We start from the raw sequence: 18,161 nt of genomic DNA on the forward strand, positions 1-18,161 counted from the left end.
CTCTTCAGGACCTGTCTTACTTTTTTATGGTATTTGGTTGTTGCTGCTCTCCTTGCCTCCTCATTATATATATATATATATGTATATATATATATATATATATATATATACACACATATATATTATATCCATATTTATGCTTTTTGTGAACATTTTCATTATCAGACATTTCTTGACTGATCTGCACTGTGTACTTTGACTGCATAAGTGAACAAAGTACAAAACTTGACATTTTATGAGCAAATATTTGCACCTTGTTTATATATGCACATTTCTCATATACTTGGGGTTCACTCCTGAATATATTGTCCCCCATATCTGTGTACGAAATTTATTTATTATTTTTCTATATTTTGTACATTTTTTTATGCTGGGATGTCAATGTTGTCAATCTTTTTTGCATTGCAATCGTTTTTTTCTATGGAGTATTGATTTATTTGGTTTTCAGTAAAATATATTTCATATTATCTACAGGAGTGCACATCGATATTTTATTGCTTTTTTCTCCTCCTTATGAATAGTAACATCAACATCAATCCCCTAAATTACGCAGCCCCATAACTTGTCTCTTCATTATATGTCTAGAATTTTCAATTTACTATTTGTGTTGTGAAATTAGCCTTATCTAGGCTCGGGCAATACACTAAAGTTGTCATTCTTTTTTTTGTAACCCGCTGCTTTCTAATGATTTCACTTCAGCATAGGTTCTTAAATGAGATCTTATTTTTACTTTATTTTTCAATTTGATGTAAAAATAAACACAAAATTGTGCACTTTTCAAAGTACATGATGACGAAATAAAACTTCAAATAACAGAGTGGTAGATTAAATATGCAGATTGTCTCTTCAGAGAGGAAGAGGACTAGAACTCCAGCGCCCCGTACTGGAAGAAGCTAATGTAGAAGTCAATATCGACTAATTAACAAGCCTTGCAATATGACTTAGGATAAAAGCCAAATGAGAACCTCAATTTGTAGACACGGTGTTTCGGGCTGTTGCCCCTCATCAGTGCAAGGTGTGAGATCTGATTTGGCATGGTGAGAGTCTCTGGACAGAGATCTAATTGGTAACGTTTCTGCTTGTGGAGAATGACAAGTCAAGCCTGGCATGGCAGAGTGAAGAGACTTATAAGCCATACATGCTCCTCTGAGAAATTAAATATCCAAATTGTCTCTTCAGAGAGGAAGAAGCAATCCTAAAAGTCAATATCCACTCTTTAACAATCTTTGCAATATGACTTAAGATAAAAGCCAAACCAGAATCTCAATTTGGTGATTTGGGGAGTTGCCCCTCAATAGTTAGTGGTAGGTTGATAGACTAAAGAAAACTATATGTGATATTTGCGCTAAGTTCACCTATATGAAGCCATAAATAGTTAAAATACTAGGAAATGTCATAAACAAGGTTCCCCATACAGGACTGTGATTAACAAGATGTGTTTACCTTAATATCAAAGAAAAGGAAATCTGTGTCCAGTGCTGACATGTGGAAAGGTCCTTCACTCATGTGCTGAAAGGTTGGTATCTGAAGCCTTCTCTGAATTTCTGTTCCGGAAATATCCAATATGTTGCAGAGCAAATAGTAGTATAGGAGACGCTGTCCCGGCCGGTGACTAGCGTGCTCCCCCAGAGCTTGGTAACTGCCGTGCACAGGCAGTGGCGGCCGCGTGTATAGAGCTGAAGCTGACAAGGTGCAGGACCTTGTGTGACGTCACAGTCACGTGATGTGTACACGTGACCAGCTGCGGAGCTGCGGAGCTACGGAGCTACGAATAGCACACAGGACCAAATAATCCAGTAAGGTTGATAGACTAGGCTAGATCCATGTTGTGTTAGGGCATTCCGTTTAACGGATCCGTTTCTTTGTGATGCACCTTGGAACGTGGACTACCACGTTTTTGGGTATGTTACGGCGAGCGCACAGCGAACGGAAGCGTTCGCTGTGCATAGCCCACTATTGCTAATTCATGCCAATGCAATGCAACCATGCGTTAGCGCGATCGCAGAAATAAAGACAATTTGGGACACATCATTAGCGCATCCGTTTAACGGATCCATTAAACAGAATGCCCTAATTCAATGTGAACCTATCCTTATGTAAAAGTTGAACCACTAAACTTATCTTCTTTGCACCTCTGTATATAGTACACTTGTATATTTATCTAGAGAAACTAAGAACATTTTTTCTACTTTAAAACTTATTTTGTATGGGCACAAAGGAATTTGAAAAAACTGTACTCACTTCTTCGATTAGTGGCATTGATCAATTGTGGCTACTGTTTGCCCAACTTGTCTCTTGGTATTTTGAATATCACATAGCAGCTGCATCCGATCTTTCCAGCTTAGACTGAATGTAGCCACTGATTGACTGCAGCCATCACTTGACATTGTATATGCCAAGATACTGGCAGCAGTGCGGAGGAGCCGCACCGGTCAGTGAAGTGAGTACATTTTTTTCTAACTGCCAACCTTGGGCCTACACAGTAAGTTTTAAAGTAGAAGACAACCCCAATATGATAACAATGTTTTTTCTGCTTTATTTTTTGTCAGGTGTAAGCAATGTTCAAGCTCGGCAGCCAGGAAAATCTCCAAGCTTTAGCATTAATTGGATTATGGGAAGCCCGGATCTTGAATTTATTAATGCAACAACAGGGAAAAGAAGCTGTGGCGGTCCATCCAGACTCTGCAAACACTTACTATATGTTCGGTGGTCAAGGTTATGTGAAAAGGTACTTCCAGAATTTGCCTCCTCTACAATTTTTTGCCGACCTAAAACATTGTTGTTTTTTTGCCTTAAACATATAAAAAACATAATGTAATATTATGGATAACAAACAACTGGACCAGATTTTTCCACAATGACGGAGGGAGTTTTCATGACAAGTGAAAACCAATAATAATGATCATTTTATTTCTATAGTACCAACATATTCTGTAGCACTTTACTTTTCAGAGGAACCAGCTCCTTTTGCGCCATACCAGTTTTTCATTGGCAGTGACAAAGATTACATCTGTTTTTAGAGTGTGCCACTAGAGTTTATTAAAATCTTTTGAGATGCATGGAGTGTTGGACACTTAGAAATTTAGTTTAGCTAGGAATTATTTATGTTTTTTAGAAAACTGTTATGTTTGTATGCATCATACATATACAAAATGTATGGATAATAAGCGATAAGCAAATCTGTGTGAGGTGAATTCAATTTGCCTCGATTGTTACAAAAACTATTGGATTTTACTGAATACTATTTTTTTTAGCAATTCACCTCATGCAATTTCATCAAAAATGATGGATGACTAGACCTTGTTTTGCTAAATTGCTAAGGGCTGGAAAAAAATTCCATGCTGTTTACCTATCCAGTATACGTTTCACCTTCACACTTTCACACACCTTCTCATTTAAAGATTTTTCTGTATTTTCATGACTATGAAAATTGTAAATTCACACTGAAGGCATCAAAACTATGAATTAACACATGTGGAATTATATTCTTAACAAAAAAGTGTGAAACAACTGAAAATATTTCTTATATTCTAGGTTCTTCAAAGTAGCCACCTTTTGCTTTGATGACTACTTTGCACACTCTTGGCATTCTCTTGATGAGCTTCAAGATGTAGTTACCGGAAATGGTCTTCCAACAATCTTGAAGGAGTTCCCAGAGATGCTTAGCACTTGTTGGCCCTTTTGCCTTCACTCTGCGGTCCAGCTCACTCCAAACCATCTCGATTGGGTTCAGGTCTGGTGACTGTGGAGGCCAGGTCATCTGGCGTAGCACCCCACCACTCTCCTTCTTGGTCAAATAGCCCTTACACAGGCTGGAGGTGTGTTTGGGGTCATTGTCCTGCTGAAAAATAAATGATGGTCCAACTAAACGCAAACTGGATGGAATAGCATGCCGCTGCAAGATGCTGTGGTAGCCATGCTGGTTCAGTATGCCTTCAATTTTGAATAAATCCCCAACAGTGTCACCAGCAAAGCACCCCCACACCATCACACCTCCTCCTCCATGCTTCACGGTGGGAACCAGGCATGTAGAGTCCATGCATTCATCAGACCAAAGCACAGATTTCCACAGGTCTAATGTCCATTCCTTGTGTTCTTTAGCCCAAACAAGTCTCTTCTGCTTGTTGCCTGTCCTTAGCAGTGGTTTCCTAGCAGCTATTTTACCATGAAGGCCTGCTGCCCAAAGTCTCCTCTTAACAGTTGTTGTAGAGATGTGTCTGCTTCTAGAACTCTGTGTGGCATTGACCTGTTCTCTAATCTGAGCTGCTTCTGAGGCTGGTGACTCGGTTAAACTTATCCTCAGAAGCAGAAGTGACTCTTGGTCTTCCTTTCCTGGGGCGGTCCTCATGTGAGCCAGTTTCTTTGTAGCGCTTGATGGTTTTTGCCACTGCACTTGGGGACACTTTCAATGTTTTCCCAATTTTTCGGACTGACTGACCTTCATTTCTTAAAGTAATGATGGCCACTCGTTTTTCTTTACTTAGCTGCTTTTTTCTTGCAATAATACATATTCTAACAGTCTATTCAGTAGGAATTTCAGCTGTGTATCCACCAGACTTCTGCACAACACAACTGATGGTCCAAACACCATTTATGAGGCAAGAAATCCCACTTATTAAACCTAACAGGGCACACCTGTGAAGTGAAAACCATTCCCAGTGACTACCTCTTGGAGCTCATCAAGAAAATGCTAAGAGTGTGCAAAGCAGTCATCAAAGCAAAAGGTGGCTACTTTGAAGAATCTAGAATATAAGACATATTTTCAGTTGTTTCACACTTTTTGTTAAGTATATAATTCCACATGTGTTAGTTCATAGTTGTGATGCCTTCAGTGTGAATGTACAATTTTCATAGTCATGAAAATACAGAAAAATCTTTAAATGAGAAGGTGTGTCCAAACTTTTGGTCTGTACTGTATATATACATCAATTAACTTCAAAATGAATCAAAATTCCAGTCCAAATTGAAGCGGAATCACTGCCGATACTGCATTATTTATTTATGTACAGTATTTATTTTACTCAGACATCAGCATCAGAGACAAAAACCTGTGTACTAGGAAAAAGACCTGTCCATATGGACTTACAATCTATAAAATGTGCCGTTATTTAACAGCTTTAATATTTAAAAGGATTTGTGTGATTTTATGAACTGTAAAAAAAAATTATCCTGCATGGTTACCCTTGTTAACTGCATGACTGATAAATACCTAGTATTCTGAGCACAAGAATGGGATTTTCTGTGTGATATATTTACTGGCAAATCTTCTAAAGAGGTTTTTCACTGAGATAATGTGAATCAGTGATGAAGTGAAAAAAATATTAATTCCCATGGGGGGCGGGGTTGCTACCTGTATCTTGTGTTCTCTTCCATCATATACATCTGGTTTTTCATACATAATTGTAAAATAGCTGTTAAATTTAGAGTTTGGATATGTAGTAAAAATAGACTGAAGGTGTATGAATCAAATTTCTTACTATTTCTGAGGTTATTCCCTTCTAAACAATGTGCACACGTTAATATTAAAATTGATCAATTAATAAAATTACTGCTAGACTAAGTTACTGATACTAACAAATTCACTTTCTTATAGCGAGACCCCTAAGTGATGTACCTATATAGGAATTGTCAACTACTGGCCCAGGTAGATAAAAAGAATGATACTCGCCTACCAAACTGGCTCTGCTCCTCCCTGATAAACGTTCCGTCCTCTGCTGCTATGCGAGACTCATCATGCAACTGGAGGCGACTAGTGATGGGCGAGTATACTCGTTGCTCGGGTTTGCCCAAGCACGCTCGGGTGGTGTCCGAGTATTTATTAGTTCTCGGAGATTTAGTTTTCCTCGGCGCAGCTGCATGATTTGCGACTGCTAGACAGCTTGCATACATGTGAGGATTCCCTAGCAACCAGGCAACCCCCACATGTACTCAGGCTGGCTAGCAGCTGTAAATCATGCAGCTACGTCAACAAAGACTAAATCTTTGAGCAGTCACAAATACTCGGAGACCACCCGAGCATGCTCTGGAAACCCGAGCAATGAGTATACTCGCTTATTACTGGAGGCGACATGTGAGCGCTGCAGCTAGTCAGCACTAAATGTAGCTTTAGTCGATCTGAAAAAGAGCTAATTTGCATATCTTGGTAGCATTGCCTGACCTATTAGTTTCCCTACTCCAGCTGGAAATAAGGAATCATACCCCCTAGGTCTATTCTGATTATAAAATACATCTATTCTGACATGATGGTCTTTTTTTAAATAAGTACACCTCATCATTCCTAAGAAATCGATTTAATAATAAGTACTAATTGGGCCTTCACAATCTATTTAATAGAGGTGGTGCAAATTTGGCATGTAAAACTTTGGGCACCCCTGGTCAAAATTACTGTTTTGAACAGTTAAGCAAGTTGAAGATGACATTATCTCTAAAATACCTAAAGTTAAAGATGACACATTCCTTTGTATTTTAGGCAATATATATAGTCAATTTTTACATTTTAAAAATGGGCCGATGCAAAAGTTTGGAGATTTGTGTGCTCACATAATGTTGACCAATGTTTCAAACCATAAATAGCCTGTTAAGCCTTGCTCACTGTCATTGTTAGGAAAGGCCAAGTTATTCAAATTTCCAAGCTTTGTAAAAACCCAGCCTCCTCTTAAATTGTGCCAAAAAACACCAGCCATGGGTTTTTCTAAGCAGCTGCCTAGCACTCTAAAAATGAAAGTGGTGGAGGCGCACAAAGCAGGAGAAGGCCATAAGAAGATAGCAAAGCATTTTCAAGTTGCCCTTAACTCAGTTCAAAATGTAATTAAGAAATGGCAGTTAACAGAAACAGAGGGGGTCAAGATAAGGTCTTGAAGACTAAAGGTACCTTCACACATAACGATATCGTTAACGATATCATTGCAACGTCATGCTTTTTGTGACGTAGCAACGATCCCGCTAACGATCTCGTTATGTGTGACAGCGACCAACGATCAGGCCCCTGGTGGGAGATCGTTGGTCTTGGGGAATGATCAGGACCATTTTTTGGTCGCTGATCACCCGCTGTCATCGCTGGATCGGCGTGTGTGACGCCGATCCAGCGATGTGTTCACTTGTAACTAGGGTAAATATCGGGTTACTAAGCGCAGCGCTCTTGCCGAAAGCAGTTTTAACCCTGTGGACGCCGGGGAACGTGACAGACAACAGAATGTGAGTATGTAGTGTTTTTTTTTTTTACTTTTACAATGGTAACCAGGGTAAATATCGGGTTACTAAGCGCGGCCCTGCACTTAGTAACCCGATGTTTACCCTGGTTACCCGGGTGCTGCAGGGGGACTTTGGCATAGTTGAAGACAGTTTCAACGATGCCGAAGTTGTTCCCCTGATCCTTGGTCGCTGGAGAGAGCTGTCTGTGTGACAGCTCCCCAGCGACCACACAACGACTTACCAACGATCACACCCAGGTCATATCGCTGGTCGTGATAGTTGGTAAATCGTTTAGTGTAAACCTTAAGCAAAATTTCAGTGAGAGCTGCTTGTAGAATTACTAGAGAGGCAAATCAGAACCCCAGCTTGAGTGCAAAAAACCTTCAGAAAGATTTAGCAGACTCTGGAGTTGTGGTACATTGTTCTACTGTTCAGAGACACCTGTACAAATAAAACAAAGAAAACCTCTACTGTGTCCTCACCATAAAATTCAGTCTTAAAAAGTATGCAAAAAAACATCTAAACAAGCCTGATGAGTTTTGGAAACAATTTGCTCTGTTTTCTTACACGTTCTCACAATGTGCAATCTGACATACAGCATAAACCTTCTCTGTCTTCCAAAGTAAGCAGACTGTTCTCTGTAGTCAAATATGTTTATTAGTCAACAGGTTGATGTATATGAAAGGAAATATATGTGGATGTGTTAAAACTACAAGAATACAACTAACAGGTATAGTTATTTAGCTTAGAATATCACATAACTATGACATTTACAATTAACAGTGAAAGCAGACAGCAAGATGAAGCTTGTACATGTGAACACAGTAGCAATCACCATCTGATTTAACAATAGTTCTGAATACACAACACCACAGAACAGAGATAGTCCTCATACCAGATATACTTTATCCAGGATAATGAAGTTTTAGTAACATAACGCAGAGAAAGTTTTACACAACTGTTCTGTTAGACTGCTTCTTACAAAATGACTGCTTCACCAGGACCTTCTTACCCAAAATTAATTGATTTTCCCACAATTCAATTTACAGCTTAACAGAAAAATAACTTGTAATACAAATAAACATCACAAGATGGTGTTATTACTACATTAGACGTCACTTGCAGTGTATTACAGCTTATTAATGTGGCGACAGCAATTTTAACCTCATCTGTATGTCTAATGGGCAGAACATAAGTCCAGCACCTGATCAAAAGTATGTGTGGAGAAAATAGGGCACGGAATTTCAGGAAAAGAACATCTCGCCAAACATTAAGCATGGGGGTGGATCAATCATGCTTTGGGATTGAGTTGCAGTGCCACTCTACCTACCAGCTCACTGCAGCAAAACACAAGTTAAAAACAAAGTGAAAAGGGTCTCAGTAATCTGAAATCTAAACACCCACACACTGTTGGCTTTGAGCAGCAACAGTGGTTTTAGTGTGGTGCTGCCTAGCAACCAAGGCAGGGGTTAAATCACCTTGTTGAGACACGGATGTGACAGTGCCACACAGAAAGATGGATGTCAACAAGTAAGGGGCAATTCTCTGGGCTTCCATTCAACTCTTTCAGGTCACTGTCGTGGCTGATGGACCTGGTCGTGCAAATCAATTTGCTCCAACTCTACCACTTAATAATATATGTGGTTTGTATTGTAAAATCGAGTGACATATCTGCTGTAAATCTTGGCTTGGCCATAAATCAGCTTAGAAGATCCTTCAGGAGAAGAGAGATAAGAGTTACAGACTTCTGAAGTCTGATATGTATTGTAATACATTAAAGTCTATGGAAGCCACAAGGGTCCAAAATTGATGATGAAACCATATTGAAAAATTGCTTTTTTAACAAAAATCCATCCACATCCTTTAACCTTTAGTCCCAATTCAGTATATTTACTAGAGAGAGATTGAAAGACAATAGTGAAATCACATCCCATATATTTTCATCATAGCCTAATCCTGATCTCTCCGTTACACGGACCTTTCCGCTCTTCATTGTGATGAATGTTTATCACAGAGCAGAATGTGGTATCCAATATTTATAATAACAGTAATCTCCGTCTCTTTCCTGCCGTTCTCTATCAGGTACTAACCACAGACAGAGATAAATAACCGACAAACACATTTTGCATAGTCCGTTAACTACAAGAATCTCTGCGACCACATTTAACAATCCTATTTTCCAATATTTATGTGCATTTTAAAGCTGGCAATTAGAAACCAGTCAGTGAATGAGCTAATTGAATTCCTAAATAAAAGCTCTCTCCATTACTCACGACGATTTACATTATTGCTCCCGATATTGACAAAATAATTCATTTTACTTAAGCTGCAAAGGATATATTGACACTTGTGATTCTCTCCCTTGTTACTTCATATAATATATCAATTAAATTCCCGTATGGATAAGATTTCGACAAAACATAAAGGAAACGAAGAGTGTTTTATTGCTTTACCTTTGGTTTTTTGTCGCTGTGATTTTTGATAAAAAGTTACATTTTATTAGACCTTTTGGGGATTCTCCGCACAGTAAAGACTTTCCCTCTTCCTTTGCGTTATCAGTCACAGGAATGTTCAAATGTCTTTTTTCGGCCTTACTAACTATGTTACTATTTAGGTTCTGTAGAAGGACGTAGATCTGGGGATTTATTATGATGGAATATAGGCTGAACTGGATGGACAAATGTCTTTTTTCGGCCTTACTAACTATGTTACTATGTTACTATGTAATGTCTGGTGTGCTGAGCTTCACTGCAATGCTTTTTTATTTTGTCACTAAGGACAGGATTCATAAAGCCGCAATCCCCTGTACTGCTCTCTTTCAACAATTTAAGACATTTGTCAGCCAGCAACACACAATCGCCCCGCAGTACAAGGGATCAAGGCCTAATGAAGTTCGGCTTATGAACCTTTTAACAGCTGCGATCTGCCTGGAGATGTGTGTTTGTTCTGTCCCCTTTAAAGGTCCCAATATTTGTCAGGTAAAGTGCAGAGGGGCTTCAGAGCTTTAAAAACAAATTCTCCCTTTATGAAAACAAAAGGTGCATCCCTATTAACATGAACAGTAGCAGATGATTGGCGGGTTTCTAGTACGTTTTCAGCAAATAAATGTTAAAGAGGTTGTCCATGACTTTAACATTGATGGCCTATCCTTAGGATAAGTCATCAATGTCTAAATCGGTTGGGGTGCACCCAGCATTCCCGCCAATCAGCTGTTCCCGCTGTCTGCGGCTTCCACAGAACAGCTCAGTTGACAAACTAGTGGCCGCAACCGGGTGCTGCACATCCACCCCTATTGATTTGACCAGGGGGCGGATATGCAGAACCCAGCCACAGCCACTATGCAGTAGAAGGAGCTGCACTGTCCAGCTCCATAATTGGGCAGTTCCAGTCGCTGTCAACACTGAAAACAGCTGATCATCGGGGGTGTCGCATCCCCACCGATCAGATATTGATGACCTGTCCTAAGAAAAGGCTATCAAAGTTAAAGTTGTGGACCACCAATTGTAAAATGAAAAGTTATACAATTTTCCAATATGCTTTCGATGTAATTTCTTTACGGTTTTCAGGCTCTGTGCCAGCTGTCATTCAGTGGGAGCCTTCGTTGTTTACTTCCAGGGCTTATTTTATTACCAGAAGTCTATGCGTCACAGGGTTTTTGCAGCAATTTTTTTTTTTTAATGCAACTTAAGGCTGGTTTCACACTTGCGTTTCAAAACGCATGCATTTTTAAAAAAACGCATGTAAAAGCATGCAAACGCTGCGTTTTTTTGACGCATGCGTTTTTGCATGTGGTGAAAAAAATGCGGCGTTTTGATGCATTTACATGCGTTTTTTCATGCGTTTGCGTTTTTTAAACGCATGCTGAGAAATGTGTGACAGCTGCAAATCATCAAAATAAAGTAAAAAACCCACTATAAACAGAAATAGTTAGGGTTAGGGTTAGGGATCATAACCCTAACCCTAAAGGGATCCTAACCCTAACCCTAACCCTACCCCTAACCCTAGGCCTAAAGGGATCCTAACCCTAACCCTAAAGGGATTAGGGTTAGGGGTAGGGTTAGGGGTAGGGATAATAACCCTAACCCTAACCCTAAAGGGATCCTAACCCTAACCCTACCCCTAACCCTAAGCCTAAAGGGATCCTAACCCTAACCCTAACCCTAAAGGGATTAGGGTTAGGGGTATGGTTAGGGTTAGGGGTAGGGTTAGGGTTAGGATCCCTTTAGGATTAGGGTTAGGGTTAGGGGTAGGGTTAGGGTTAGGGGTAGGGTTAGGGTTAGGGATAGGGTAAGGGATAGGGTTAGGATCCCTTTAGAGTTAGGGTTAGGGTTAGGATCCCTTTAGGGTTAGGATCCCTTTATCACCTTTATGGTGGGGGGTGGCATATTAGTGTGTTTTCTGTTTTTTTTTTTATAAAAACGCATGCGTTTTTAACGCAAACAAACGCATGTGCTTAAAAACGCGTGCGTTTACATAGACATCAATAGTTTTTTTTGCCGCGAAAAAACGCATGCAAAAATTACTACATGTTGCATTTCTGCAACACAACGCATGCAGAGAAAAAATGCATGCGTTGCAAAAATGCATCAAAACGCATGCAAAAAAAAGCATGCATTTTTAATGTTAAATATAGGGGGAAAAAGCATGCTTTTTTTGCATTTTTTACTGCAAAAACGCAAAAAAAAAACGCAAATGTGAAACCAGCCTAAAAGCTGCTTTTTGTAGTACCAGAAACAGTTTCAGAAATCTTTTGCACACAATTAGCTTTTTTTCCCCAACTAAATTTGAGCACTACGGCATTTTTTAAATCCGCAGCATGTCAATTCTTTCAGCATTTTGCAGCATTTTTTCCTTCTCAGAAAATAAGAAAGTTAAAAAAAAAAATACCGGAAAAAATGCAACAAAAGATTTTGCAGTGTTTTTATCATTCATAAAAAGAATTGAGAAAATGAAAAAATGCCCACAAAAAAGCAACAAAATTTTTTGCAGTGTTTTCGTTGAATAAAACTAATTTAATTAAATATCTACTGTAGAAAAATCGCACATGTAATCCATAGTTAAAAGGCTAAAGTCAACTTTTTTTTATCATGAAGCATTTTTTGTTTGCATCTTTTTGATTGTTTCTAGAGTGCTTTTTTTTGATTGCTGGTGGTTTTTCAATCGTTTTTTCATCGTTTTTGGGTCGCCTTTTTCACTGCTGTTTTTCAGTTGTTTTTTCCTCCATTCAACAATGAAGTCTGGAGCTAAAACACTAGGAAAACACAAAGTTGCTCCGGGTCATCTTTTGGGCCTTCTGATTGCCTTGTATTGTCAAGTATTAAGTGTCTTTCAAGCTGCAGATGCCTGAAAAATGGTCAGGTCAATTCTTTTTGTCACTTCTTTTGAAACCTGAAGTGCTTAAAAGACGTTCAAATGCTAACCATATGAACTTCGAGTCAATTTTATATAGAAATGCATATTTTTTTTCTTTTGAGCGTTTTCAGAACGCTTTTTCAAGTATGGTCTGCACACAACTCTGCAATCCAAAAGTGCATTTTGTAAAAAGTGACATTTCCGGTACAGATTTTTATCTAGTGGAAGATAAAGATTATAACTGATATGGATGACAGCATAAGACAATGTTATAGAAAGGATGGTGAAAAAGCGTATAGAATTTCACTAGACAACAAAAAAATAATAGTGTTAGTTACTGAAACTGAAATAATGATTTATATATACCGGTAATTGGATCTGTGTGAACCTGAACTTAAACGTTCGGGGTTCATACCGGACAGTTAGTGTCCAATGCTAAGCGCCAAACACGGACTTGTCTCAGAAGTCTGCTGCAATGTTCGGAGGTACAAAATTAGAGAAAGAAAGAGAAAAAGAGAAAATGAGAGAGTGATTTGGGTCTGGTACCAGAACCCAAACTTCCATGGGTAATCTCAACCCTATGTATAATTGTTATCAATAGTGAGGTGCTAAACGTCGAACATGGACTTCTCCCGGACGTCTGTTGCAGTGTTCGGAATTCTGGGGGAAAGCCATTACAGAGAGAGAGAGAATATTTTCCAGCTCAAAAGTTCGGGTCCAAACTATTTTCAATGGGGTTCAGGTTCTGGTTCAAGTTCGAGCGCAGTTCTGGTAACTGAATTGAGCTTTGGAATAAAGTTCAGGTCAGGTACCAGAACCGATCTTCCATGGGTCCGCTCATCCCTAGTTATTAGGTTCGAGTTCTGATACCTAACACAAACTTTATTCCAAAGTTCAGTTCAGGTACCAGAACTGTACCTAAACTTCAACCAGAACCCGAATGCCATTGAAAACAATGAGGACCCGAACTTTTGAGCTGGAAAATCTCTCTCTCTCTCTCTATCCTCCTGGACTTCCCCCAGAACTCCAAACATTGCAACAGACGTCCAGGAGAAGTCCATGTTGGGTGTTTAGCAAGGGACACTAACTGTCCGCTACGAACCTCAAACTTTTAAGTTCGGGTTTGTTCATCTCTACTAGTTATCAATAAGTCATAGAATCAAATCTAAAAAATCAAGGATTTTCACAATCTCATAAATTATTAGGGCTCTTTCACAGTTTTATGCTTTAAAACATTTGTAAACCTGTAGGAGGAATTCCTATAAAAATCCATATCTACATCCAGCAGAATTTTATAACAAACTGTCATTGACCAAAAAATGCTACAAAATCCCCAAGAACACTGTGAATGAAGATTTTTCTGTATTTAGCTACAGACCAGTAACATATGTCCAATGAAATAAATTAAAAAAAATACCAATAAGAATGAAACAAAAAAGTTTAATGTGGACCTATCATTAAGTGAAAAATGGACAGTTTTTATTCCTTTAGTTTTTTTTTATTTTTTATATCCGCCACCCAGTTCCATAGATATGACCCTTTTTATTTAGTGCTAATTAAAAGCAGAAATTTTTAAGCACTAAGTTTTTGGAAAAAAGTCCAGATAAAAGTGCAGAAATAAATTATAAAGAATCCAGTTCTCCAGCAGATTTTCATCATGGAAACATATTTGTCTTCGTTTCTGTTTCCTAGAAACCCATGAACCCTTTGATGGAAACCGTTACGTCTAGTTCACGGTCATTCAGCTTCATCAATCGTTGGATGTTTAAGAAGTTTTCTTATCTGTGGACTCACAAAACCCCTTCTTCTTTTAGAAGTCGAGGTCAAAACCAGATGTTCTGATGTTAAAGCTTTTCGTTGGACAAATATCAATGTCTTACTCATTTAAAAATCAAAAATGAAAAATAATATCAAAATTAAAACAATTATTAGTTAGAAACCATTATGACATATGGCAGTTTGAATGTCAAATGTTATCTCTTCCCCCCCGAAGTACGATAAAAATACTTTATTTTATTAATAATAATAATAATAATATTTATCATTATTATTATAATTATTATTATTTAAAGCATTGTAGAATGAATGCCGCCATATAAGCAAGTAAAATAAATATTATCAGATGCAAAATTAATTTGATTAATAATATGCCTTAGAACTGTATCTATACAGCTATCTCTGTATACATTGTGAGATAGCGCTACCTGAGTGTGTTGGGAAACTCGCTTGGCAACGGGATTAAGCACTCAGGCACGGTTTCTCCACATAAACAGTCTATCCGGTTTATTAGACATCATAAACCGCACCACGAACAGTTTATTATTTATATCAATGGAACACATTAACCACCGGCAGTCTGTTTCAATGGCAGATATGTCTCTGCCCGTAACCCCCTTTATCTGGATTTACCTTACAGGAGCTCCGGCTCCACTCCTGTCAGTCCTGGTTCCCAGGGGAAAGCTGCCTCACTGGGCTTGTGACCAGGGCACCTCAGATAGTCCAGACCCACAGTAGGAACTGTAGTTTCCCCAACACAATAGCCATCCCAGGCTCTGCAGATACGGCCTCTCCGTGTGCTAGTCAGGAAGTCCAGTTCCAGGCACATCCAACACACAGGCCTTCAGTCCATGGTCTCACCATGTGCTTCCAGGATTCCAGTCCACTTCAGGACATTCCAACACACTGACCATTCAGTCCTTAGCCTCACCAGGTGCTTCCAGGAATCCAGTCCACTCCAGGACATTCCAACACAAAGGCCATGCACTCTGAACCATGTGACCAAGTCCTGGTCACATTATGTAGCTGTAACCACCCCCATAGGTGGGAGGTGTGTGTGGTAAGCCAGTCCCACCCAGCTCACCAGCTAACCCTGCAGCCTCCCTTCTAAGTAAGCAAACACAAATACTTGTGGGACTACAGGTTCCAGAACAACCTTACTTCAGGCTTACAGTGCAGACTCCCTCTGCGACACATACCGGGTCACATGGGTCACTGCATCACAACATGCATACTGGAAAGACTGATAATCACTGATTAGGACCAGCTCCTCATGAGGGTTATAAGTCAAAACCACATTCACTTGCATCACAGAGGCACAAAGCGATTTCTGACCATTCAACATGGCAAATCGAACGTCACCATGTAGCCCCATCCTTAAACTCTAATTCAGTTTTTTGACAATAAAAATCTCCTAAAGACTTCTATCCTCTCGGTCGTCCATTGCCATCATATTGTCTTTTAGAACATCAAGATTCTAGATTAAATACGGTAGAGATAGGACGTCATATTGACATTTTATATTATCCCCTTCACTCCATTTTGCCATTTTTTTAATTTTTGTTTTTTCTTTTCATTCTTCCAAGAGCCATAACTTTTGTATTTTTCCATCAATATAGCCAAATATGACCAAACTAAGTTATAATTGAAAATAATAGTATTTAAAAAAAATCCTAATATTAGAAAATCTAAATGTATTTTATACATTGTATGAAATTTTAATGAAACAGAGCTTTTATCATCTGAATTTATATCAGGAGTGCAAGTTGTACATTTCATAAGAGTCTTTCTATAATATGTTGTCTGTTTTCTTCCATGAATAGTGTAGGTCTTAGCCATGGGCAATGTTGTATTCCAAATGTCTCCATTGGGCCAGGCAACCTGATTGTCCCAATTTGTCTTCTCCGAACATCTCCATGGGGTCAGGCGACCTGATTGTCCCAACCTAAATTCTTCGAACACCTTTAAGGGTTCAGTGATGGTCAAAGGAGCAGACCTGTAGCTAGAGCTGTGGTCCCTTAAGCTGGCATCCTGTAGAATCTATCTGGGAACAGAATCCAATCCCTTTTATAGTTCACAACTGTCCTTCAGGCCATCATGCACATTTCAACGGGGAAGGTGGGATGAGGTCACCTCTCTTTGTTCGAGTATTCAATCAACTTGCATAATTTATCCTTCAGGGTTTGCAGGTAAACAAGCTGCATGGACTGGTACAATGGGCAATCAAAAAACATCAATTGTTCAATTACCCTGCGTCCCTGTCTTCCAAGGATAGCAGCACACTAAGTTGCAACAAATATCAATTCAAGAGGCAATGTTCAGGCTCATATGAACAATAGCCTATGTCTCTTGACTCACTGAATAAAAATGCATCTGACCTAATTAAGAATAAATGCTGTGTCGTCACACCCCACCAATCTGATATGTAAGCCTATCCCACAGATGTTGTCATTATCATTAATTAGAACCACCACTTTAAATAGAACATATTAAAATAATAAGCTAAGCATGTGCATGTCGCTGAAAGAAAAATGTAGCACACATTAGGCCTGGAGGAGGATGGCACTTACCTACAAAAATGCACATGGGCTAAAGGTATTTACCATATAGCTGTGTCTCAAATGCTGAAATATTTTTTATTGAAGTAATTTACAAATTAGTTTTATTTTTAAAAGTTCTTTTAATTAAAGTTGTCCAGTCCTAAGCTACAAGTCGGAAGTCACTCGGAATACTTGTGAATCCTCATATTGTGCGCACTGCGTGCTGTGAGAATTTTTGATGCCGGCAGCGGGTGCGTAACCTCAAGTATGTGATGTGCATACTTATTGCCACATTTCTCTAGACATGACCGGCCTCACTCAGTTCATTTGCACTGTGCAAGGCCGTGCCCATCTAGTCGGGATGTGGTCGGAAGTATGTAAATCACATACTTGCGTTCACATGACCACCCGCTGGAGACTTCTCGCGAGACGCAGTGTGCACAGTGTGAGGATTCACAAGTCTGCAGTCACATTTACCATTTCATTGAAGTAATTTCGATATTAATCACCTTCATTTTCTTTTTCTCAATGACACAGCTCAGCTCACGGAGTCCGAGTCAAGAAGAAATGCCTTCAGTGTACTCTGAAGCCAAGATGGTGAATCCAACTTACCAATGTGTGAAGCAACAACTCTTTAAAGCCATTCAGAAATCAGGCCTTGGCACGTGGGTGAAGAAGCCTCCTGAGCAAGATCAATTTTTACTAACTCTGTAAATTCGGGATAGATCTTTATCGTTTTTCCTGGATTCTTCTGGAACAATACAAATTGGCAGAATTTTTATGCCTCTCGTGCAAACTTTGTTATCAATATACATAATTAGATTATTTTTGTAATGCAGTTAATATCAATGAACGACATGCTTTACGTGTTTGGGGTTACCAGAGACAATAATTTGTCAGGCTTCAACTTTGGTCAACTTTGAGGTAGTGGACATTATGATCAGCTGAATGATCGGTCACAAAGTATAATAAGTGGTAATCTCTCTAAAACTTAAGTAAGAGAGGATATAATCAGAATGGTAATAAATATGCATCCAATACTTTCTTCTGAGGTTACTTATAAAACAGGACTATAAAGGACAAGTCACCGATTCCTCCAGACACTTCTAAATCTATATACTATACTGCTCATTGTAAAGTCAACTCTGGCCCTCAACAATCTCAGCTACAAAGTCAAGTGGAATTGATATTTTCATAGCACATAGTATTTTTTATATTTATTATGCCATAATGTCCTTACATTATTTTTCTCTGCTTTAGGCTAAGTTCACACGTTCAGTATTTGGTCAGTATTTTACATCA

At 39.0% G+C, this 18,161-nt stretch overlaps 1 protein-coding gene across 1 annotated transcript in view; it reads left to right on the forward strand.

Annotated features, from left to right (window-relative positions):
- ADARB2 (adenosine deaminase RNA specific B2 (inactive)) overlaps nt 1-17,895 on the forward strand; it is an 808,988-nt gene extending 791,093 nt beyond the window's left edge. The window contains exons 11-12 of the mRNA XM_069729698.1: nt 2,550-2,728; nt 17,397-17,895. Of these exons, the coding sequence (XP_069585799.1) occupies nt 2,550-2,728; nt 17,397-17,573 (356 nt within the window). The 3' untranslated portion in view covers nt 17,574-17,895. The remainder of the gene's footprint in view (nt 1-2,549; nt 2,729-17,396) is intronic.
- Nucleotides 17,896-18,161: the final 266 nt, after the last annotated feature.

This window comes from Ranitomeya imitator, chromosome 6 (genome assembly GCF_032444005.1).
Source record: "Ranitomeya imitator isolate aRanImi1 chromosome 6, aRanImi1.pri, whole genome shotgun sequence".
NCBI classification, from domain to species: Eukaryota; Metazoa; Chordata; class Amphibia; order Anura; family Dendrobatidae; genus Ranitomeya; species Ranitomeya imitator.